This window comes from Nannospalax galili, unplaced genomic scaffold (assembly GCF_000622305.1).
Source record: "Nannospalax galili isolate Female #2095 unplaced genomic scaffold, S.galili_v1.0 scaffold346, whole genome shotgun sequence".
Classification (NCBI taxonomy): Eukaryota; Metazoa; Chordata; class Mammalia; order Rodentia; family Spalacidae; genus Nannospalax; species Nannospalax galili.
In genome coordinates, this window is record NW_008357637.1 from 109,116 (window position 1) to 133,646 (window position 24,531).

The window sequence follows — 24,531 nt, forward strand, 5'->3', positions numbered from 1 at the left end:
TCCTGAGAAGTGTGTCTAAGGTCTGCCCTGGAATGGCTCTGGCAGCCAGGCTAGGGTTCCCCTTCCTGGGCCATCTCAAAGCATCCTCTCTGCCCTTTGTGTTCCCTTGTCTGTGCTGCTCTCTCACCTTTCATTAGATCTTTCACTTATTAAGGATGGTGAACATGGTTAAGAAAGGGAGAGTGGCTACAGAACCACATCCCTGTCTGCTCCCAGCACAGAGCTTTATCTATTTGCTGTAGGCGATTCAGCTAAGCGTTAGGGAGTGAATGAATAAGCATCCAACCAAGGAACTATATATTTTAAGCTAAATGTCTAGTGATGGCTAGGGGGTGTTGGCATGTCCTAATAGAAGAGTGAGATTTGAGAAAGTTTTCATAGATGGAAGTTGCTTTTCTTGGGGAGATGTAAACACACATCTGTTTACCCCAGGTACCAAATCTAACTTGGTAAGCCAATGAGTTTATTGGACTTACTTAGAGAAGCAGAGGTGGCTTCCCTAAAATACTGCACCTCAGCAAGGGTGGTAGCCTCCCAAAAGCTGCGTAGGTGGAGTCCTTTGGTTTAACTCTGCACTTCTCATAATCTCTAGCACTGCCTAGACCACTGAGGCAGAATTACATACAGGTGGAAGGGAGGCGCAGGAGGGATGCGTGGCTGGAATCTCAGGTGAGTGGTTGATGGCTCTCCCTATCCCCTCTTTCTGAGGGAACATCTACAGGTTCAGTTTTGGGAAGGTTTCCTGTGAGTAATCAAACTTCTCTAATTAAGATGATAATGGTCAGGGTGTAGAGATGGTGCAGCTGTTAAAGGCTAAGGCTAACAACCAAAACGTCAAAGACGGTAATGGCCATATTATGCCACAGGACAGTGTCCCACAACAGGAGTTCTAGATTGGGAAGTTTGGAAGAAAAATATCTTCTGCTGGTGCTGGGAGTGACTCTCTGGAATTAGATTACATTAAAAGACATGTTAATGCTGTTGACATAGTGCTACTCAGCACCACTCAACTTTGTCCCTGTGGTGTGTCTCAAGAGTGTTCTGTCCATGTGGACTTACTTCACATGGCACCAGCCATTCTCTGCAGGAACTCATTAGCTCCATGGAATTGACATTAGGTCATTAAGACCTGTGCTCATTCTTTGATGACTGTCAACTTTTACTTCAGAGCACTTCCATCTGGTTGTTCTTATTGTTTTATTCTGTTTATTCTTTTTTGTTCTCTAAAAATAGCATACAATTTGCCTTTTACTTCTGACAAGACTAAAGTTTCAGGAATTAGAAGCAGTGTTTAACCTATAATTCCTGGGAATCTGCTTTATTTTGCAGACAGATTTCTCACACATTTATTACATAATGTCAAGGATGACCTGAAGAATTAATGAAAGTGAAGAGATTCTTGATGTACTTCTAATTCTCAATAGTAGGGGCAGTTTTACTCATTACCCCCTATGGAACTTTTACTTCATGGTTGACATTGCATTTAATGTTTTATATGAACCATACTTTAACACTCATTTGATTTCTATAGTGAATGCATCGCTACAATCCCATTTTACATTTGATGGAACGGAGGTTTAGAGGGGTTGAGAAATGGGCCCGGAGCATCAGACAGTAAGCAGTGGGTCTGGGAACTGAGTGCAGGCATTCTGACTTCAGAGCTCATACCCACGGGTTCTCCCAGCCATGGCTTCTCTTTGTGTCTAGCCCTGGTTGGGACACACAGCTGGAAACTTCACACTCTTTATCTTTCAAGATCTAGGATCAGTGCAAATATGGCCTCTAAATGAGAAGTGCCTGGGCCCCTTCAGAGATGATTTCAAAGATGATTTAGTGGGTTATTATTGACAGGGTTACTATCGATTGTACTGTGTTTTGGGGGTGAAATAATTTGTCAAGTGTCCTAATTTCATTTCTGTGGCTGTGATAAAATATCCTGACAAAAAGCAACTGAAGGAAGAAAGGGTTTATTTGGCTTACAATTTCATGAAGTTAAAGCACGAACTCAAGAAGCTATCACATCACAGCTATTGTCAAGGGCAGAGAGAAATGGATGCACCCTTGCTGCTGGCTTGCTTAACACTCAGCTGGCCCTCACTACTCTACTACAGTCCAGGGCCCTAAACCAGGGAATTGTGCCACCCACAATGGGCTGGGTCTTCCTACACTGATTATCAATCCAGATATCCCCCACAAACATGCCCATAGGCCAACCTGATTAGACAATTCCTCAGCTATTCCAGATGATTCTAGGCTGTGTCAAGTTGACAGCTAAAACTAACCAGCATAGCAAGTACTCCATACTCACGATTCCTTCAGTGTTATGATCTTTAGACTTTAAGTTAGATATACCTATGTAGGTACGTGTGTATATGTTCATGTACATGTGCATCATGTATTTGATTTAAATGCTAATTTTTAAAAACTGTTTCAATCTATCGAACTCTCTCCAAGTTACTATGAAACTGGAGTATTCCTACAAAAATTAACTGGGATTTCTCAAAGGATCTCTAAATGAATCCTTTGCTTTTCCAAAGAGAGTTTTAAAAAGTTGTTCCTAAGAACAGTCTTCCTTAACTGCATCTTCTGAATATCCTTAAAAATCTTCCTTCTAAACTCTGCGAAAGTCATCTTGTCTGCTCACTTATATCTTGTAGGAAATCTATAAAAACTGTGTTTCTGTTTTTAATGACCTATCAAGGGTTTTGACTACCCAAGTTGGCTCCTTACCGCCACTTCGAATGCTCCTGATAGTCAGCAGGTATGTCCTAATGTGAACTCCACACCTCTCCCGCTGCTTTGACTCATTCCATTTGATTGCCATGACACTGGTATTGTCTTGTTCACAGTCCTTTTTCCAATGCCAGAAATCACAGGATTTATAACTGACTCAGCAGTTATGGTCACATACCAATTTCCTTAAGTGTTTCCATCTTGAACATCCCTCTGAGTCCTAGTTTTTGCAATATAGCTGAGGAGCTGTGAGAATGCCATCTGTTTGGAAGAACTGGGCCATTGGTGGCTATATACTTGAATCTGAAGGTGGTACTACTTGTCCAGATCGAGATTTGAGACCTAAAATAGTTGGCCTTGGATACCTGGCTTGACTTTCCTTTGTAGAGAGATGGGACCATCTGAGGATAATTAGATGGAAACATGAGCCTGCAGTGGCATTTATGTAGCATTTTTTTTCTTATTGAGTATAACTGCCGTACTCAGCTTTGTATAAAGCATGGGACTAATAGGACCAAATTAAGAAAATCTACTTAGATAGAATAGCAGGGAAGTTTCCCTAATGAAGAGATCTGATAGACCATGGAATAGTCTTCCCCAGGAAGGCTGGTCTCATTGAGATGTGGTTATTTACCAAGGAACCAAATAGTCCCCCATTGGATGCATCTTGGGCCATTTTCATTTTAGTTTGTGACTTAGATTTAATTGGAAAAGTATCTCAAATCTGTCGTTGGCTACCTTTGGCTGTGCTTCTCAAATTCTGTGTCAGAATCACTTAGTGAGCGTGTTAAAATGCAGATTCCCAGTCCCTGTCCTTAGATTTGTCTATAGTGTGGGTATCTTTATGCTCTCCTGATTTTCTGGAATATTTTGATGCAAATGTGCTATAAATTCTGTTTTGAAAATACTGATTTAGAACTGCTTCAGGAAGGTTCCAGATATTATGGTAAAAATGTCTGTGCATTATTATTTGTCCCTTGTCTTCATCCTGACACCCTGCTTGACTGTCTCATCAGAGACCCTTTTACTTATAGATGGGGGAAGTGTTTGGTGAGAGACCGGAAGCTGCTGAGATGAAGATGGTTCCTTCAAGGAGCCCCTATCTTTATTCAACCTGGCCTTCCCCGTGCTTCTTGGGAAATAGAGTGGTATATGACATTTGAAATTCTATGGTACACTAACAGTTATTAGACAAAAAAGAGATGATCAGGTAAGTGTGAAAAACTTTGTGGGAAACAAAAGTAACCAGATTTCTCTGTTGCAATGGTTTCCCAACTACTTATCATGAAGAAAATTTTCACCATTTCTTATACTTTTTGGCCATTGAATTTATCATGGGACTACTGATTCATGGAAAACACTGAAAAACTCAGTGAGTTAAAAGCAAGAAAAATTCATTTGCAAGCAAAGCTCTTTATTCAAATGTCCAAGTGACTTTGGATACGCCATTTATGTCCCTTAACCTTCCTTCCTCATCTCTGAAATAGGAGTAATTGTGTTACCTTACCTATTAATAGATCACAAGGTCATTTTGAGGACTGAATCAAATACATTTAAGATAGTATTTTATTAAGAAAAAAGTGTCATTAGCTGTCACTTGGAAACTTTTGAACTACATGAAAAGTTGGAGACTGAACAGTGAGTACTGAACAGTTTATCTTCACCTTTGCTTAGACTTTCTGTAGACCAATTAAGTAGGACTGAAAACTGGTGTTTATCTTAGGATTAATTGTTCACTAGAAATTCTCAGAACACCACTTGCTAAATCGCTCCACGGATATATACTTGTTTGATCATATATTATAGTACTGGATACTTTTCAACCAATACATGAAGAGATGGCTCACAGTGTTGGAGATGTTCAGGGTCATTGACTAAAATGATGAGGTATGAGACTCAAGGTCCATGTCTTCTGGAAAAGAGCTGTGTTGTCAATTTTCTCTCACTTTATCAAATACTTAACATATATCAACTTATAAAGAGAAAGGTTTATTTTGGCTCATAGTTTTGAAGGTTTCAGTTCATGATCAATCCTGTTGCTTTGGATCTATGGCTGCACATGGTGGTGGGAACACACGGTAACACAAAGCTCCTCACTTCATGGTCAGAGAGTGAAAAAAAAAAAACAGGAATAGGCTGGGGTCCCACTGTCCCCTTCAAGGGCACACCTCCAGTGACTGGATGACTTCTCCCTAAGCCCCACTTCTTAAAGGTTCCACTACCTCTTAATATTGCCCCTGGCTGGAGATGAGGCCTTTAACACATAGGCCACTGGTGGGGGCATTGTATATTTAAACTAAAAGTGAAGTCTGGAAGAAGTCTATATATTTATCAAACTTCTTACCTAATGATCTGAGCATGATTTGTGTAACTATACCATAATTTATAGAAACAATAGAGAAATCCAAATGTGCTGATGACACAAACATAGTGGTGGAACTTGCGAAAAATGCTGACAGGGTCAAATCTATATGTGGTTCATTTCTTATATCAGGTTTCAGGTTTGGAGTACAATATTCATTTTAGACTATACCTGCTAATGATGACCAAATTCCTATATCAGCAGTTAGAATAATAGCAAAATGTTACTGAGGTCTTACTTTATAGCAAACTCTATTTTAAATATTTGGTTTGTTATCTCAACTAATTCTCATGCTACACTGAACTTAAACACTATTAATGTTCCCTTTTGTAGATGAGAATTTGAGGTAGAGAAAGGCTGAGTAAGCTGTTACAGTACATACAGTGATAAATAGTGGTGTATAGATTTGAATTCATGAAGCTTGCTTCCAGAGCCGTGTTTTTACTATGCTATGTTCCCTCCATCCACCACCAGTGATCATGATCATGAAAAGCTTAATAACTTAAATGAAAAAAAATCCACTAGACAACTCAGCAGATTTGAGATGGTAAAGAAATTGGCGAACCTAAAGAGAGGTCTATGGAAACTAATCTGAAGAACACAGGAGAAAAGTTAATGAGCAAAGCTACAAAGACATGTGAAATACCATTACACACCATTACGTGTCCCAGTATACAAGTAAAGGGTGTTCTAGAAAGAGAGGAGAGAGATAAATGTATATATATGAAGGGCTAATGGGTTAAACAACCCAAATTTGACATAAAACCTTAGTCTATACAAATGAAAGACTCAACAAAGCAGAAGAAATACAAAGAGATTGACAGCTATATGTATTATAGCCAAACTGTTAAAAGAAAAAGAGGAAATCTTGAAATTGTCAAGAGAGAAACACCTGGCCCTGTAGAGAGGAACACCAACATGATGTATAATGGCTGACTTTTCATCTGAAAAAGGGAAGTGAGAAGACAGCATGATCAAAGTGCTGAAAAAAATTTGACCACCAAGAATTTTACACCTAGCAAAACTAACCTTTGAAAAGTGAGTAAAGGATAATCTCAATCTCAAATTAAGCAAAGACTAAAAGATTCTGTTACTTGATGAGTCTTGCAAGAAATGCTAAAGATTTTCCTTTAGGCTGAAAGGAAATGGTGACAAATAGCCACTGAAATCCACAGTGAGAACTAAAGAGCACAAGAAATGATAAATATGTGGTTAGACTAAAAAACTTCCTTAAATACATTCTTCTCATTTCTCTATTAATTTCTTTAAAATGTATTGTACTTTGTAGGGCAAAAATATAACATTGAGTTCTTAGTAATAGATAATATTAAATTCAGACAAAAACAAATTAATCAAAGAAGGTACTTTTAAAAATATTTTATCATTTTTATTTTATGTGTATGAGTATTTTGCCTGCATGCATGTAAGTGCACCTGTGTCATGCAATGCCCATGGAGGTCAGAAAAAGGTGTCGGGTCCCCTGGAATTGGAGTTACAGACAGTTGTTAGCTGCCATGTTGGTCCTGGGACCTGAACCTGGATCCTCTGCAAGAGCAGCCAGTGCTTTTAACTGCTGAGCCATCTTTCCAGCCCCGCAAAGAATCCAACACCCCCAAAGAAGGTACTGTTTTTTTTTTTTTTTGAGACATGGTCTCCCTGTAGCCCCAGCTGTCCTGGAACTCACTATGTAGACCAGGCTGGCCTTGAATTCACAGAGATCCATCCACCTGCCTCTGCCTCCTGAGTGCTCAGATTAAAGGCATGTGTCACCATGCCCAGCTAGAAGGTACTTTTTAATAAATAATATTTTATAATGTAGATATAAAACATATCTATGGCATTTCAGTCATAAAACAGAAAGTATAAAGGAATTTATATCACTTGCAGAAATTATTTAGAGAACTTCTTGGGGCTGGAGAGATGACTCAGCAGTTAAGAGCACTGGCTACCATTGCGGAAGACCTGGGTTTGATTTCCAGAACCCACATAGTGGCTCACAACTGTCTGTAACTCCAGTTCCAGGAGATCTGATATTCTCACCTGGCCTCTTCAGACACTAAGCATGTATGTGGTATACCTACATACATGCAAGCAAGAACTCAAACACATAAAATAATTTTTTAATCTAAAAATATTGAAAATGAACTGTTGTTCCATGAAAGACAGGTTTTTAAAAACTAGCTAAAAAGTAAGCAATGATGTATATTTTTGTAATTTTCAACAGATATTTTAAACAAGAGCCTTCTCTACTTTTGAGGGACAGAGTTTAAGATTCTATCTACATATACTTGTTTTTATATAATTATATATTCCCAACATATGTTATGCATAAATACTTGAAAATGTATAGTAAAGATATTTAAAAACATGTTTCTCCATGTATATACATTTGCTACAAAACTACAAAAGCTGTAAAGACATACTCAAATTCCAAAAATATCAGTAATATAGACAATATTCTCTTACCACAATTCAATAAAACTAGAAACAAACAGGGGCTGGAGAGATAGCTCATCGATTATGAATACTGACTGTTCTTGCAGAAGACCCAGGTTCGAATCCCAGCACCCACAAGGCAGCTAACAACTGTCCATAACTCCAGTTCCAGGGGATCTGACAGCTTCTTCTGTCCTCTGTGGGCATTGCATGATGTGGGTGAACTTACCTACATGCAGGCAATACATGCATACACATAAAATGAAAATAATAGATAAAATATTTTAAAAAAATAGAAATAAATATGGAAAAATAAGTTCCCATTACTTGGGTATGAAATATTAAAACTATCTTTAACAGCTCAAGCTAAAAAGAAAGTCTCGATGGAAATCAAAGAATAGATAGAAAAGAATTATTAAAATGCTGCATATCAGAGTTAACGAAAAATAAAAGCAGAGATCAGAGGCAAATTCATAGCCTCAAATGCTTGTATGTTAAAGAATCAAAGTTAATTAGCCTGAGAAACTATAATCAAAAAGGAAAAGGAAGGATTTAAGAGAACAGAAATGGAAATTAATGAAGCAAAGTATTATTAAAAACAGTAGAGCCAAGGTACAGGTCATCGACTTTATTTTTTAGATAAAAATAAAATTTAGATGAATTTTGAACCTTGTTAAGAAAAAAAAAACAGTAAGTTTAAACGCAGAGAAAATTTAAAGAACCACAGAAGTCTTCTTAGCTCAGTGTATCATAAATGAACTTAAACACCTGAATGAACTGACTGCTTTTTTTTTTTTTTTTTTTTTTTTTTTTTTTTTTGAAGGGTCTCCCTGTAGTCCCAGCTGTCCTGGAACTCCCTATGTAGACCAGGCTGGCCTTGAACTCAGAGATCCACCTGCCTCTGCCTCCCGAGTGCTGGGATTACTTTTAAAACCCTGTAAGATATGTTGTGTTTTTTTTTTTTTTTTTTTTTTTTTGGTCTTTTTGAGACAGAGTCTTCCTGTAGCTCCAGCTGTCCTGGAACTCACTATGTAGACCAGGCTGGCCTTGAACTCACAGATACCTGCCTGCCTCTGCCTCCCAAGTGCTGGGACTACACGCATGCGCCACCACACCTGGCCTGAATGCTTTTCGTAGGGTGAAAGGAAGGCTACCAGATGGGCGAGAATGCAGCATCGTTTACTGTCACTCAAACTGGGACAGTGAGAGTACAGGTTCCCTCAGGGCTGCCTGAGACCATCTCAACAAAGGGTGCTGAAGTGGACACTGTACATAATCTGGTTTTCTGAGGAGCTGAGGGACTGTTGCACATCTTTATTAGTAAGCAGGATACCATCTTCTGTTTGCGGAATATGCTTTGAAGTACACTCACTGGCCTTCTGTGATCCTGCTAGAAGACGAACCTCACGATGATGATACAGCACGTCCGCTCTTCCCACCTTACCCCTGCCCTAGGAGGAGACAGCACATTGATTTTTGAAATGAAATCTGTGCAATAAATGCAAACTCATCTGTATGTCTCCAGCATCCCTCTTCAATATGTCTGTCCCATGAAAGGGTTGCTAGGCAACCAGGTAGAAAAATGACTAAAGTCCTTGTAAAGAGAAGAAATATTTATATTGTCAGAAAAATAAATGTGGATTTTCCTCCTCACTTCAGCCTTCTTTACAAAGTGCCAGGACTTGTGGCATAATCTATTTAGTAGCGATTATCACAGTTGACCTTGAGGCTGATGAGAGCAATAGGGCCATAATCTGGCCCAGGGGAATTGCAACCCAGACTACTGTGTACAGAAAGGGTGCTGCTGGTGTCTTTTGCCCTTGGAAAGGAAGAGGTGCTCAGTGATTCCTGCTAGGACAGCTTGTCTGCCTGAGTCTGCATAGTCTTGGAGTTAGCACTGTCGCTGGAAAGTCTTTTTTAGAGCCCACTGTTATTGTCTGATGTTCCTTAGGAACTGCTGCTTCCCCTCCCCTGGCATTTGAGATAACCAGCTGACTTTGCATAGAGCCTGCCTGTGCTTCAGTGGGCACTGGCATGTGTGTTGTCTCTGGTGACCCGGGCTCCAATAGCTTCAAGGAACTGCACAGCCTTCGTACCTGGTGTGTGTGCCAGGGTCTGCTCATGGTGACAGGTGTTGATGTTCAGCTGCTAATTTCCCCCATTAGAGACAATGTGGTTGGATCTGATGGTACAATCTGTTCATCTGAGGTCTGCCCTGAATTTTCCTGTCTAGAATATACTGCTAACTTTATGGAAACAATAAAAAGGAATAGATGTGCAATCTGCCCTTTGCATGGTTTTGCTTTGCTGGGGAGAAAGATCCATAGTAGTCAATTTCTTTCAGTCTATTACAAAATTATTAACAATGTGTTGTAATTGGATGCATGGCTTTGCCTTAGAGGACAAATGGTGCTTGGTGAACTGTGATGCTGGTCTGATTGTGGTAAAATGACCCGTTTGGTTGTACCAGCTGTGACTTTGGAGGGAGTCAAATGACAGAAAGCACATAAAACTTAACAGATGAAAGCATGTTCTGTTCCTATTCCTGCTTACTGGTCATCCTGCACCCCAAACAGAATATTCTTTGGGTTTGCTGGCTGACGTCTTGGTGAATTGAACAGAATCTTAAGTTAGTGGATGACAGGCCAACTGGCTTCCCAGGTCCCACCCATATTCTGCATTAACGTGACACAAATTGCTCTGGCTGAACTGAAAGATATGGTGCCTCATTGGCCAAGAGGAATTCTTCAGGCTGGTACAGAGGTTGCAAGTGTGCAGGTCAGTTGGATTGCCTGTGTTTGAAGCCTGGCCACACTGTCAGCAGCTTTTGAAAATTTTTTTGTTTGTTTTGTGAGACAGGGTCTCCCTGTAGCTCCGCCTGTCCTGGAACTTTCTATGTAGACCAAGTTAACCTCACTCTCACAGACACCCACCTGCCTCTGCCTCCAGAGTGCACACTCAGCTGCTTTTGAGACTTTTTGAGCCTTGATTTCCTCATCTGTAAAATAGTGACTTGTATATTTGCAATACAGGATTTATGTGAAGACCAGAATCTTAACACAATGCTTATGCCAAGTAAGCGCTCAGGAATTGTTAGCTAACATTATTATTGTTTAGATCCCAGAAATAATATTAAATACGGAAAAATATAGCCTAGTTTTCAGGGAATCCTAGGGTTTGACTTAGAGAGCAGGGAGTTACTACCTGCCTTCACCAGCCTCCTCCCAACCAACCTAGCATTCACAAAGGTAGTGATGGGAAATGAGGCCCCAGGAGAAAAGGGTGTCCTCTTACGTGGCCAGGATCCTGACCCCTGAGTTTTGAGGCACATTGACTTTCATTGGCTCCTTTGATTTCCTGTAATGGAATAAATCTTAGAGACCAAGAAATCTTAGAGGACAGGAAAAACCTTCGTGGTAGCAAACTGGGGGGTGTGGGGTGGGGGAACTCTCCCATAGTCCTGTCCTCTCTCTGGCTGGTCCCTGTACTAAGCCTCCAAGTTTTCATTCATTCCCACTGTCCTCTTTCCCAAGGACAGTTTTGACCATTAAAGGTTTATGATAGAATGCCTCCCAGAACGATCCCATTTCAATAAGGAACTTCCAGGACAGAAAACAATGAGTCTTAATGAAGAAATTTCATGCCTCATGACAAGACAGGTTTTTAAGGCTTTTTAAGTGAGGGAAGAGGGTCTCTATGAGCTCTTCATTACCTCGCAAACATACAGCATCAGAACTTAAAGGACTAATTCAATCGATAGCTTTGCAATCCTGAACTTGAAATTCCTTAAATTTTGTACAAGTGCCAGAAGCCTCCTAGCTTCTTCTGATCTCTCATCTACTCCATGCCCATACCAGGTGTCAAGTTATTGCTCTTCAGCCCAGATCTACCCTTGGCTCTGCTCTGGATGCCCAGGCATTTCCTCTGCCATGTGGCAGATGCAAAGCTTTGTCAGTAGAGGGCAATGGAAGGCCACTCACTGGTTTCTGTGTGCTTTTTCCTTGATCTTCTTCCCTTTGGCTCCCCATGACACTTGAACACCCTGTGACACTCACCTCCAGCAGGTTCTATGAGTACCTAATGGGGCAGTTGCCTGGTGAACCTCAAGACACCCTGGCAGGTTCTCTTCCTTGCCAACCCTGGCTTGTATACCCCCCCTCCCACCTCTAAAGAACTTTCTGTCACCAAGGGCCATTGTCGTGTCCTTCCCAATGGGGTTTGAATCTTAGCTGTGGGTTTGGGCCAGGTGCTGACAATGTTACTTCTTGCTAGAGGAAGCAGCTGTTTCTGCCATCTATTCTTTCTGTGTTCTTTAGACTTCTCCTGACTCCTGTGTATTAAATCCTGTACCATCAAAGTTTTCCTGTTCAAATTATTGGTATGGTTTCTAACTTCTGACTGGACACCAACTGATGGATCTAAGGGGCTCTCTGAGGTGGTTTCCGTTAGGGTTTAGAGTTGATAAGCACCCTGGTCTTTGAAGTCAAGAGAAGCAGACTTTCTGCACTGTTTGGCTAGCACAGCAGGCTTTCCCTTTGATCTCAAAAGGGGGTGGGTTTTCTTCCCACCTTCTGCATCCCCGAAGCCCCCAACTCCCCAATAAAAGACCCCAGCTCACAAAACTTTGGACTAACATTTTCCCTACCCAGAAGGGAATCTGTCTTATGCGAGGCTTCCTTTGCTAATAAAATGCTTTCTCCTGATCAACCGGATTCATCTCTCTTCTTCATCTATCAGTTTCCACATGTAAGTTTGGGAAGAAGGTGGACAGGCAGAGACCCGCTTCTTCCTGTCACCTTTCTCTGCAGTCTGCCTACCACTCGATTAGTCTCAGTGTAGCAAGCTTGGTGGCCAGGGTTCTGCACCAAGGAGTGACCTGTGGTAGTCCAGACCAGTCCCACAGCTGGCCAGGTAAGACTGTCAAACCCTGCCTTACAGTCTGAGAAAGCCCCCTCCCACTGGAGATACATTGTCCAAGATCAGTTCCATCAGCAACAAAGATGGGACGAGACCCCACTGACTGTTTTATCTTGTTCCCCAGCTAGTTCTCAACCCAGGCAAGTGTTGTCCCCACCCCAATAATTTTCATATAAAGTCATTTAAATAACTTGCAAACAGTGTTGTAGGAAATCACAGCATGTTGAACCCCTGACTTTGCCTAGTCTCATCCTCATCCTCTACTCTATCCTCTCCACGATTTCATCCTACTTCATATAAAGTTAAGTTTTCTTAAAATGTTGATCTAACAAAGGAATGATGCTTAATCTCCAGATTGTTTAGAACAATCACTTTCACAGAGTACAGTCCCAAGGAACACACATCAACAATCAAAGGTTTGATGATGAGGCGACATTTAGGGAACATGATTTGAAAAGCACCTCTATAAAGTCACAAATTGGTGTGTATGTGTATATGTATGTGATGTATGTATGTGTTCATGAGAGTGTGTGCACTTGTGTATGTAGATGTGCGGAGGCAGAGATAGACTTTGGTTGTCTTTCTCAATTGCTTTGTATCTTCTTTTTTGAGATGGGTACTCTCACTTCTCCTGGAGCTAATCAATACTCCTAGACTGGCTGATTATTGCATTCTAGGGATCTCTCTATCTCCATCCCCTCCCCCCAGTAATGGGGTTACCAGACACATGACACTGTGCCTAGCGTTTACATGGGTGGTGGGAATCTGAACTCAGGTCCTCATGCTTGAGTGGCATGTACATTACCAATGAAGTCATCTTCCCTAGCCCCAAAGTAATAACTTGTTTAACAGCATGCATTTTAAAATATGTGCAAGGGCTGGCAAGATGGCTCAGCAGCAAAAGTGTTCTTGCCTTGCCGCCAAGCCTGATGACTTGAGTTCAATTTCTGAGACCTACATGGCAGAAGGAGAGAACCAACTCCCACAAATTGACCTCCATGTTCTTGCAAAGTTTTACACACACACACACACACACACACACACACACACACACACACACACACACAAATGTAGTTTTAAATTTAAAAACAATTTTAAATTTTATTTTTATTTTACGTGTATGTATGTATTGCCCACATGTAGGTAAGTACACCTGTGTCATGTAATGCCCGAGGAGGTCAGAAGAGGCTGTCATATCCCCTGGGACTGGAATTACGGACAGTTATTAGCTGCCGTGTGTGCTGGGATTCGAACCCAGGTCTTCTGCAAGAACAACCAGTGTTCTTAACCACTGAGCCATCTTTCCAGCCCCTTAAATTTTTTTTAATATGTAGAAAAGACTATATTACCACTCTGTGTGATGCACCATGTAGAAAAAAGGTCATATGCCAGCCCTGGGGCAAGGTCTAGTACTCTGCCGTGTTTGATAGGAACAGTTGGGTTTGATGGTGTTGCTGAGTTCTAGTTGTGAAAGGAAATTAAGGAACAGATGCCAGCAAATGCCCATATTGGTTCAAACAGCAAGCCACACATCCACTTGTCCCTCTGTCTTCTCTACTGATAATGCACTTTCTCTTGTCCTTGACTTTCCCTAGCACACTGCATGCATGAATGAACTACCTATTGTTCTGTGTTTCTGTGTGATGCATAAGGAGAGGACAATGGAGGTAAAGGTTCACTGTGTGTTTTAGGGAGAATGAGAAAATGCAATTCATGCCTTTTATGAATTGAAATGTTGGGATCGTGGCCAAGGATTAATAAAGCTTGTGACCCCAACCTTTACCCCACATCACTGTCTTAAGCATAGGCTTAGGGTATATTAGTTGGCATGGGGGACTATAAGCTTGAGACTCTCAGATGACTTGAAGCTGACTCACACTGAGCTCAAAACCAGAGGAAGTGAATTCTGTGTCACTTCCTGACTGTAAATACTTAAGAATGAGCCATGCAATTTGATGCAGTACCTTTACATTTTAATGCTTACAGCCTAACATTGCAGATGACAGATTATTTAAAGGACAGGATGAAATATATTAGTAGGAATTAGAAACAGGGCATGATGGCTCATCACGCCATCCCAGCACTTGGGAGGTGGAGGCAGAAAGATCAGAAGCTCAAGGTCATCCTTGACTACATAGGAAGTTCCAAGCCAGACTGGAGTACATAATACTCTGCCTCAACTGAAAAAAAAAAAAGAATTAGAATAAATGCTGACCGTACTGATGTAGCATAGAGATTTGGAGTAGGTGCTGGGGTGAGGGAATCTTGTTTTTTTACTCTATTGTTCCTGTATTGGGGAATTTTAAAAATATTTTGTTTATTATTTTTATTTTATGTGTATAAGTGTACTGCCTGCATGTGTGTGAGTGCACCTGTGTCGTGCAATGCTGCGGAGGTCAGACAAGGGCTTCAGATTCCCCTGGAACTGGAGTTAAGGATGGTTTGTAGCCTCCATGTGGGTGCTGGGAATCGAACCCGGGTCCTCTACAGGAGCAGTCAGTGCTCTTAACCGCTGAGCCATCTCTCCAGCCCCTGTATTGGGGAATTTTTAAAGAGTGAAATGGAACCATGTACTACAATGAAATGTAAAAATGTTTAAATAATTAATTTTGAACATATAATATGTAGTTTAGGGCAAAAAGCCACTTTGACTGATTGGGGCATAACACGGAGGGACCAGATAGAGGCACCTGCCTAACTAGCCAACTTCATTAATGGGATCTGCTAATTGCGATCAGAATGGCAGCTCTGTGCTGTAGTTAATACTCTCCGAACAGTCTGATTACACTCAAATGTCTTGTGTTACTGCTTTTATGAATAAGTAAGTAGAATTCTTTTTGAACACATTCTGAGGTGTTTAACTGTATGCTAAGGATGATGAGCAACCATCATCTTTAGTCTTTTATCTTCCTCCCTAAATCCCCTTCTTTCCTAACACCTTCCTTCCTTGCCAGTTGGTATATGCCCCTCTGCTCAAAATTCACAGCCCCCAGGAGGCCAGGCTTAATTAACTCAGCTTTGTGGAGGAATCTTTCCCTAGCACCCCTTGCTGAGTGAGTTCCTGTGTTTGAGGACTTCATTTTGCACCTTCTTGAGGGTTGCTTGCTAATTGGTTTCTGTCATTTTTTTGCATACATGCTCTCTTAATTCATCTTCCAAAATAATAGACTTGTTCATGAGATGATGGAGAAAGCAGTGAAGTATATGGGCATTGAAGAGATACCTTAATTTTAAACTTTACTCTGACCTTTTGCTGGATATTTTTGAGAAAAAAAAATTTATACTCCTCAGGTTGTCCTCAAACTCAACATTCTTCTGCCTCAGCTTCCCGGTTGCTAGGGTTAGAGACACGCAGCACTAGCCCAACCGAAAAGTTATTGGAAGCTGCATTTTCTCACCTGTGGAAGTGACGGATGCTTCCTGTTTCACAGGACTGTTGGGGTAGTCATGTGACCTACATGTGAGGCATGTGGTGGAGCTTTGGGGACCAAGCATTAAGTGTGACACTTATTGTTCTTTGCCTCCTGACTCCAACCCACAGTATACATTATATGCTGACATCAGATGTTTATAATGGGGCTTAAGTCATAATTTGTTTGCTTATTTGGGTTGGATATTATGATGGTTTATATTGATCATCAATTAGAGAGAATGTAGAGTCACCTTAGAGATAAGCCTCTGGAAATGTCTGTAAAGGATTATCTTGATTAGATTAATTGAGGTGGGACCCTCTTCCCCCAAACATGGATGTAGCACCACTGTTCCCTAGACTGGTGTCCTGGACTGCATAGAAAGAAGAAAGTGAGATGAGCACCAGCAGTCACCTCTGTCTGCTTCCTGACTGTGGATGCCATGTGACCAGCTGCCTCTCCCTCCTGCTACCATGCCTTCCCCACCATTATAGACCGTATCCTCAAACTGTGAGCCTGAATAAACCCTTCTTTCCTTAAGCTGCTTTTGTGAGGTATTTTGTCAAGTATTCACAGCAACAGGACAAGTAACAAATACAAATGAAACTTCAGGACATTTGGGTTTCTAAAATAGAGACTGAGGGTTATAGTGTCAAATCCAACCCAAATCAACATTCAATATTACCCTGCTGCTATGAAAAATTTAATTGGAACATGTTTGTATCCAAAAGAGCTATTCCATGTTTTTCTAATTATTATGCTACTTTGGGGGCCAAGTCACCTTTTGCCTTGGCATTGCTTCTTACAACATATGTGTATTTGAGTGTATTCATTCATATGGTCACTTATTCAAAAATTTACAGAGTGCTGCTGTACTAAGCATGGCAGATACACGTGAAGAATGGACAAAAGTCTTCTGTACAGACAAATCGGAGAGATTCTTCATGTGTGACAGCCCTGAGGCATGAAAGAACAGGACTTATGTGGGAGTTACAGGTTTAGTGTAGGAAATGGTCTGAGATGCGATTAGATAGATAGGAAAGATAACTTGTACATCAGGCAAAGGAGTTGAGATTTGATTGTGCTAGCAGTGTGAATCTGCTGAAGAAACTGAGCAAGGAAATATCAAGGTCAGATTTAGATGTTACAAGGAAATTCTAGCCACTGAATACCAGTTGGATTGGAGGAGATAAAGTAGAGGGAGGGAGAAAAAGAAGGAGGCACCTGGAAAAATATGGTGTGAGATGATGAATGGCTGATTTGGGGTGTGAAAAGGGGGATTTAGAAAGTAGAGCATGGCATTTGATTGATATATTAGGTCTCTGTTGCTGTCATAGCAAAGGACCATGAACTTCATGACTTAGAACAATCCAAATTTATATCTCATAGTTCTCTAGATTGGAAATCTGATGTGGTTTCACTGACTAAATCCAAGACTTTGGAGACAATTTGTGTCCTTGCTCACTCATTATTGGCACAATTAAGTTATTCTCATGTGCAGAATTGAGGACCCCATTTTCTTGCTGGGTATCAGCTGGGCCCCAGGTCCATGTTGCAAGGGCTGCCTGCATTCCGAGGCTGATGGCGCCTACCTGATCCATCTTCAATGGCAGCAGGAGAGGGTGGAGTTTCTTTCATACTCATTCTGTCCTACCTACCTCTTGCTTTGTATGGATGTGTTCTTACGTGTGTGTGTGTGTGTGTGTGTGTGTGTGTGTGTGTGTCACACTTTCCTTTGAGCACTTTCTGTAGTGTGACTACACACACTCAGTGATTGAGACCTCAGTGCCTTCTTGAGCTGACTGCAAATTCTTCAAAGCAGTGGCTCACCTTAGGCCAGTTTTTGTGTGTGTGTGTGTGTGTGTGTGTGTGTGTGTGTGTGTGTACACCTGAGTGGGTATGCATGTCTGGATATGTATGTGTGGGTATAAATGTAGAAGCCAGAAGTCAACCTCATGTAGCTTTAGTGCTGACTGTGAGCATGGGAATATCTTTATAGAAACTGAGTTTTTGGTCCAAACTTCAGGCATCAAGTCTAGGCAGGCAAAGTTCAGGCTGCTTGCTGCTTCCCTTCAGATTCATCTGCATTGTGCATTGCTTTGGTGTATTTATAAACTTTATTCAAAGGAGAGCTGGTTATTGATCATCATGGACCTGCCACTCCCTTCATTCCTACATCAGGAGACTGTCTGCACACAGGATGCACAAAGAGAAAAGAATTCTACTTGGACATCATTGGTCAGAATTCAGTCATGTGGCCACATCTGACATCAAGGAACGCAGGAAATTGTAAACTTTGTTATGGTAGCAATGTGTCAAAGTAAAAACTGCACCATACAAACTGACAAGAGAAGAGATATTGCAAGACAAACTGTAATCACATTATTGGATGCATTTGTTATTTCTGATAGTTCTTATGGCTTTCCAGTCCACTGCCCATTGAAGCTGAGAATCTACATCTTTAGGAAACAGTTAGAATCCAGGTGAAAACCAAGATTAATATAATGGGCTTAAAATATACAGTCATAATTCAGGTGTGTAGAAACATTCTTGTATTTATTCATTGGCCTCAACTTGCCTGCCAGTCTCGATTCCATTAACACTAGGAGGAAGGTAATGTAGCCACTTCTGGGTGTGTGTGGCGGGGGGTGCACACGCCCAGACTAATGTGGAGGCCAGAAAAGGATGGTAGGTGTCTTCTGTTGCTTTCCACTTTATTTTCTGAAACAGGGTCTCTCACTGAACCTGGAGCTCAGTGTTTGAGTTGTATCCACCAGCCAGTGAGCTCCCAGGATCTTCCTGTCTCTGTCTCCCAATGCTGGGGGTATAGGCATGTGTGGCCATACCCAGCTTTTATATATGGGTTCTGGGGATTTGAACTCAGGTCTTCTTGTTTGCAAAGCAAACACTCTTACCCACTGAGCCATCTCCCCAACTCCACTTATATTTTAAAGTTGACTCTCTTTGAGGTAAATATTTGATAAATTTGGGACTCTTTCCTTCCCCTTTGGCTGCCTTCTCACCCAGAGATGGTCTGGTGAGACCTTACCCAAGGACCTTCCTGATGCTCTCTCTTCTCTTGGACCTGCTGCTTAATTCGACCTGGCTCCTGTCTGCCTCCTCTCGGGAACCTCTTAGAATCTGAGGCCTTGTTTTGAGGCTTTCACTTCCTCCACTGCCTATTGACGAGACTGGCACATAGGAAATAGTTAAAAATGTGACTGATGCAATCATGAGTGTGCTTTAGATGCGTCACATAATTAATTCAAATGGCACTATGATCAGAAAATCCTGCATAATTGAAAGTCCGTTTCTCTAAGACCCCTAGCACTATGCTTTAGCTTTCTTACAGCACCCATAATCCTCAGCTGTCAGTTACAGTGGTTTGTACATGCTGCCTGGCCGCTCACTAGAGCATCTGCTCTTGAACAATGCCCTTGTTCTGTGTGATTCTCCCTAATGCTGAGAAGGCTGGGGATATAGTAGCCTTCAGTCAGTGAAAATAAGTGACCACAGAAGTGGGGTGGGGGGAAGGCTAGCGCTTTATAAATTACCACAAGGAGTGATTCCCACCCTGGAGGAAACAGAACAGATTTCATTCTAGCTAGTTAGAAGACACCAATAAACACAAGTTGATATTGTACCTTTTCCTGAACCTCAGTTTTTTAAAAAAGAAAAATATTGCTTTTGTTTTCCAGGAATCCTCCACCTACTTTATTGCACCCAGAAAAATGGTGTGAGGAATTCAACCACTTCATTTCACAGTGAGTATTTCTTCCACTGAAAAATGCCTATGCAGCAAGGCCTTGAACAGCAATTGCAGAAACCCCAGTTGTGGAATTTACCTGGTGCTAGTAGTGCGTGCTCACCTGGTATAACCCAGGATTCAGTCTAGTAAATGAAGAAGCTTCTGCAGAATCTGAAAAACAAGGAGTTCCAGTTGACTTGCTGTTATCATTCCTCATTATCATACGGGTCACCTGTATCTGGGAACCTACTCTATGTGCAGGGTGAAAAATCACTAACCTCTGTTTAATGAGGGAGGAGACACATTTAAAACTGACATCCACTCTGGAAGCAGAGAGACTCAAAAGGCTTGCAACAGGTTTGGCAACTGGGCATTGGGTTTTGTCTTAAGATCTTTGACACAGGAGCCAAGCTAAGGTTCCCTAGGTGGTGTGGGAACGAAGTAGATCTTTGGCCTGGAGCACCAGTGTGAGGTGCCCTAGTCAAGGCTTAAGGTCTCCAAAGAGCTGCTGAGAACTCGAAAATACTTCTGAATGGTGCGATACCCCTGGTGGGAAGTATGTCACCAGGCCAGACTTTCTGAGACTAAGAGAGCAGAACCAACAGAGACACCTAAAAGTAACACAGTGCTGAGATCATGGGTTCAGGGCCTGGTGTTGGCAGAGGACCATGCTGGTGCCAAATCTGTAGAAGGTGCTCTGTCAGCTGGAGGAGGCCCCAAGGTCCCAATCTAGGGCTGAGTGAGTGATGGAATGAAAATCTTGACCTGGAATTGCAAACTACTCTGGGTACTAGAACTGGGAACAGATGCCCCAATACTTAGAATTCCAAACAAGGGCTTCAGAGGTCATGGGAGGAGAAAGGAAACAATCAAAATAGCTGCTAAGTATGAGGTGGAAAGGAAAACACATTTTCCCCCTTATTTATGCATAAGTACAGCCTTAGCTTCCACAAAGTCTGGGTACCAAACCAATCTAGATCATCTTCCTTAATCAGTTTAGATCTACAATCCTCATCTACAATCCCTAAATCCAAAGAGTTCTGAAAATAGAAATTATTTTGTTGTTTAGTCATTGAGCAGCAAAACTTCACCTTACTTGAACCCATGTGGGGGTAATTCATGACCTGCACTGATGAGTGGCTATTTATAGTCATTATCCTTCTTAGGGTGAATATTCATGTGTTTCAATGCAGATATATTCCCGTTTGATGATCGTGTGCTGCCCTAGACACTTCTGGGATGTTATATAATATGTAACAAATGTACATGTTTAGCTATCTAAAATTTGATGAAATTTAGACTTCTAAACATGCTTGACCCCAAAGGAGTATAAGAGCTGTGAATTTGTATTTCATTTCCATTGCAAATGTCTATAGCTCAGGGCCCCTGAAATTGTTTACCCATCCAGCCCCTCCTGGACTTGTGCCATGTTCCTCAGGGCAGAACTTGGTGGGAGGTGGGGGGAATTCAGAGAAGTCTAACAAGAGAGGTTGTGTTGAAATGTAACCATGAAGCTCAGGGACAGGGCAGGAAGGCATGTCCTGGCCCCCTCAGTCCTGCTTTGGCATTTTTTCCCTAACTGCAGAATGCATGGGGGCAGCCACAGGTGACAGTGGCTGGCTGTAATGAGATCAACAGACACTTGCAGGGTGGGTGGTACTCACTTGGGAACAGAGGAAGGACCACTTCCTGAGAGCTGGGAGCCCCAGGAAGAAGTGGACAGAACTGAGGAACTAAAGATACTCCAGTGGCTGAGGACCACCCCAGAGAGAGAAATCTTTCTGAATTTAGAGTTTCTTTTTCATTCCATTGCTGCACAGATACACTTGAATGACCTTCTTTAAGGTTAGCCTAGAAAAAAATCCATTGCATATTCACAATACATCTTCCCATCCCATGATGCCTCTAAGATGTGATTTGACTCACAAGTTCAGCTTGTATTTTTTTCAAGAGCATGTTTTATATTCTTAAACCAGCACAGTACTGTTTAAGTGGATTTGAGGGTGAAGGTACACTGTTGGTGGCAGGTGAAAGCTTTTAGGGTTACGTGCAATATAGAAATTCCTCCCTACCATTGACATTTCCTTCTGATAAATCTTATTGCATGCTAATTCCAATCTGATTGTGTTTTCCAATTTTGGTAATTCCCAATATACTCATTCTAAGTTGCTTTAGACTTGGAAAGGTCTAGAACACTAGAAGGGAGGGCAAACACAAAAAAACAATGCCTTTGAGAATGCATGCATCGTGAGCAAAGCAAAAAGCATCTTTCTGCAAATATAGAGGGGAAGAGTCTGGAAAATTCTAATAAGTCAAGGAACCAAGGAAGTTAAGTGGAAATTGGGAGATTATGTGTTTTATCACTGACATGGAATATGGAAATATGTCGTCAATTTCTCTCTCTCTCCCTCCCTCTTTCCCTCCCTCTCTCCCTCCCTCTTTCCCTCCCTCTCTCCCTCCCTCTCTCCCTCCCTCCCTCCCTCCTTCCCTCCCTTTTTGGTACTAGAATTGAACTTGAGTCCTCATACATGCTAGGCAAGTGCTCTACCACTGAGCTATAGCCCTGGTCTTTGTTTTACTTTTTACTTTGAGAAAGGGTATCATTAAATTGCCCAGGCTAGCTGGAACTCACTTTGTACCCTAGGTTTTGAATTTGTGACCCTCTTGTCTCAGCCTTCCAAGTAGCTAGGCCTAGGTCACCAGTTCAACAATCTTCTCTTCCTTTAATGAGTTGCCTGATTTTCTCAGAACTGAAAATATTGCACATTATATGTGTTCCCAAGTTTATTTATTTTTTTAAGACAGGGTCTCACTATATAGCTCTGGCTAGCCTAGAACTGTAGTCCAGGCTGAACTCAAATTTATAGAGATGACCTGTCCCTGCTTTCTCAGTGCTGGGATTAAAGGTGTGCATTGCCATGCCTGGATCCAAATTCTCTCTCTCTCTCTCTCTCTCTCTCTCTCTCTCTCTCTCTTTCTTTCTTTTTCTTCTTTCCTTCTTTCTTTCCTGCCTTCCTGCTTTCTTTCTTTCTTTTTCTCTCTCTCTTTCTCTCTTTCTGTCTTTTTGAGACAGGGTCTCCCTGTAGCCCCAGCTGTCCTGTAACTCACTATGTAGACCAGCCTGACCTTGAACTCGCAAAGAGATCCTCCTGCCTCTGCTTCCTGAGTGCTGGGATTAAAAGTGTGCGCCACCACACTCGGCCCAATCCTGACCACGTGCCTCCAATCCTGTTTCTACACAGCATCTTAGATTCTTTATCCATGAATTCTCCTTCACCAAATGTAATTTCATTACTTATTCAAATCTCCAATTAATTGTAAACAAACAATGACATACTCTGCATTTAAATATCTATTTAGAGAGCTTTGGTTTGTTTTTATATTTACTGTTGCATATTGGGAAAGAAGCATGGAGGATTAACACCTTTTCATTATTGAAGAGACTGGTTGAGAAAGACAATTATCTGATAGTTTTATGTTTTTTAAGTAAATACATTTATTTCTTTATTATTTATCTTTTGTGTGTGTCTGTGTGTTTTGCCTGCATGTGTGTAAGTGCAACTGTGCATACAATGCCCCTGGAGGCCAGAAGAGGGTATAGGATCCCTTGGAATTGGAGTTCTAGTTGTTAGCAGCCAGGTGGGTTCTGGGAACTGAACCCAGGTCCTCTGTAAGAGGAGCCAGTGCTCTTAACCTGAGCCATCTCTCCAGCCACAGCAAAATTGTTTTCAACATGAATTTTCCTATTTTTAGGAATAGGTCTGAAGATTGAAGACTGATTATTACATTTCATATCTTTAAAAGCTAGTGTGATGGTTACTGTCCTAGTTTGTTTCTCCATTGCTGTGACAAAACACTCTGACCAATATCAACTTGGAGAGGAAAGGGTTTATTTGGCTAATATCTCCTGGGTCACAGTTCAGGGAGCCCAAGGTAGGAACTCTGCAGGAACCTGGAGGCAGAAGCTGGGGCACAGGCCACGGAAGATCAGAGGATCACTGCTTACTGACTTCCTCCTCTGTACCCTGCTCAGTGGCTTTCTTATGCAGCACAGGCCCACCTGCCCGGGGTGGTACCACCCACAATGGACTGGGCCCTCCCACATCACACAACAATCAAGATGCCTCACAGGCATGGCCACAGGCCAGTTCAATGGAAGCAATTCCCTAATTGAGGCCTCTTCAACCCAGGTGTGTCAAGTTGACACTAAAGCTATCCAGCACAGTTAGCTTTAATTGTTAACTTGACACAACCTAGAATCACCTGGGAAAAGTCTCAGTGAGGGATTCTCTATATTGGGTTGGCCTATGGGCATGTTTGTGTGAGTTTGTTAATTGACGTGGGCAGACCCAGCCTGTAGTGTGCAGTATCATTCCCTAGGCAGGGAATGTGTAAGAGGCAGCTGTGTAAGAGCAGAGAAACCCAGTTGAGCACAGACGAGCCAGTGAACATGCATGTGTTCATTCTGTTCTTGATTATGGGTGAGATGGGAGCAGTTCCCTCAAGCTCCTACCACTGTGACTTCCCTCACAATGATGGACTGTACCCTGACATTGTAAACAAAAATAAACCCTTTCTCCCCTAAGTTCTTTTTCGGCAACAATGGAAATGAAACTCAGAAACCTGCCAAATATTCCTCCCCTCCCCCCTTTTTTAGACAAAGTCTCATGTATCTGAGGCTGGCCTGAGACTTGATATGTAGCTAAGGAAAGCTTTGAATTTCTGATGCTCCTGCATCTGTTAGGGTCCTTGACTCGGTGGGTCTCTTCTGGAGAACAAATGCACGAGTATGGAGATGCAAAAATCAAGCAGAGTTTTATTAAACCAGCTAGCTGGGGCCGACCGTCCTTCCAAAACATGCAGGTCTGGTTAGAGCGATCGACCCTGAGGCAATTTCAGGTAAAGATTATATAGGCTCCCACAAC

General features: G+C 41.7%; 1 protein-coding gene across 2 annotated transcripts in view; it reads left to right on the forward strand.

Annotated features, from left to right (window-relative positions):
- Positions 1 to 24,531, forward strand: part of Myo3b (myosin IIIB) — a 422,761-nt gene that overhangs the window by 94,639 nt on the left and 303,591 nt on the right. For both annotated transcript variants that reach the window (XM_008855235.3, XM_008855233.3), the window contains exon 7: positions 19,557 to 19,622. In XM_008855235.3, coding sequence (XP_008853457.1) covers positions 19,557 to 19,622 — 66 coding nt within the window. The remainder of the gene's footprint in view (positions 1 to 19,556; positions 19,623 to 24,531) is intronic.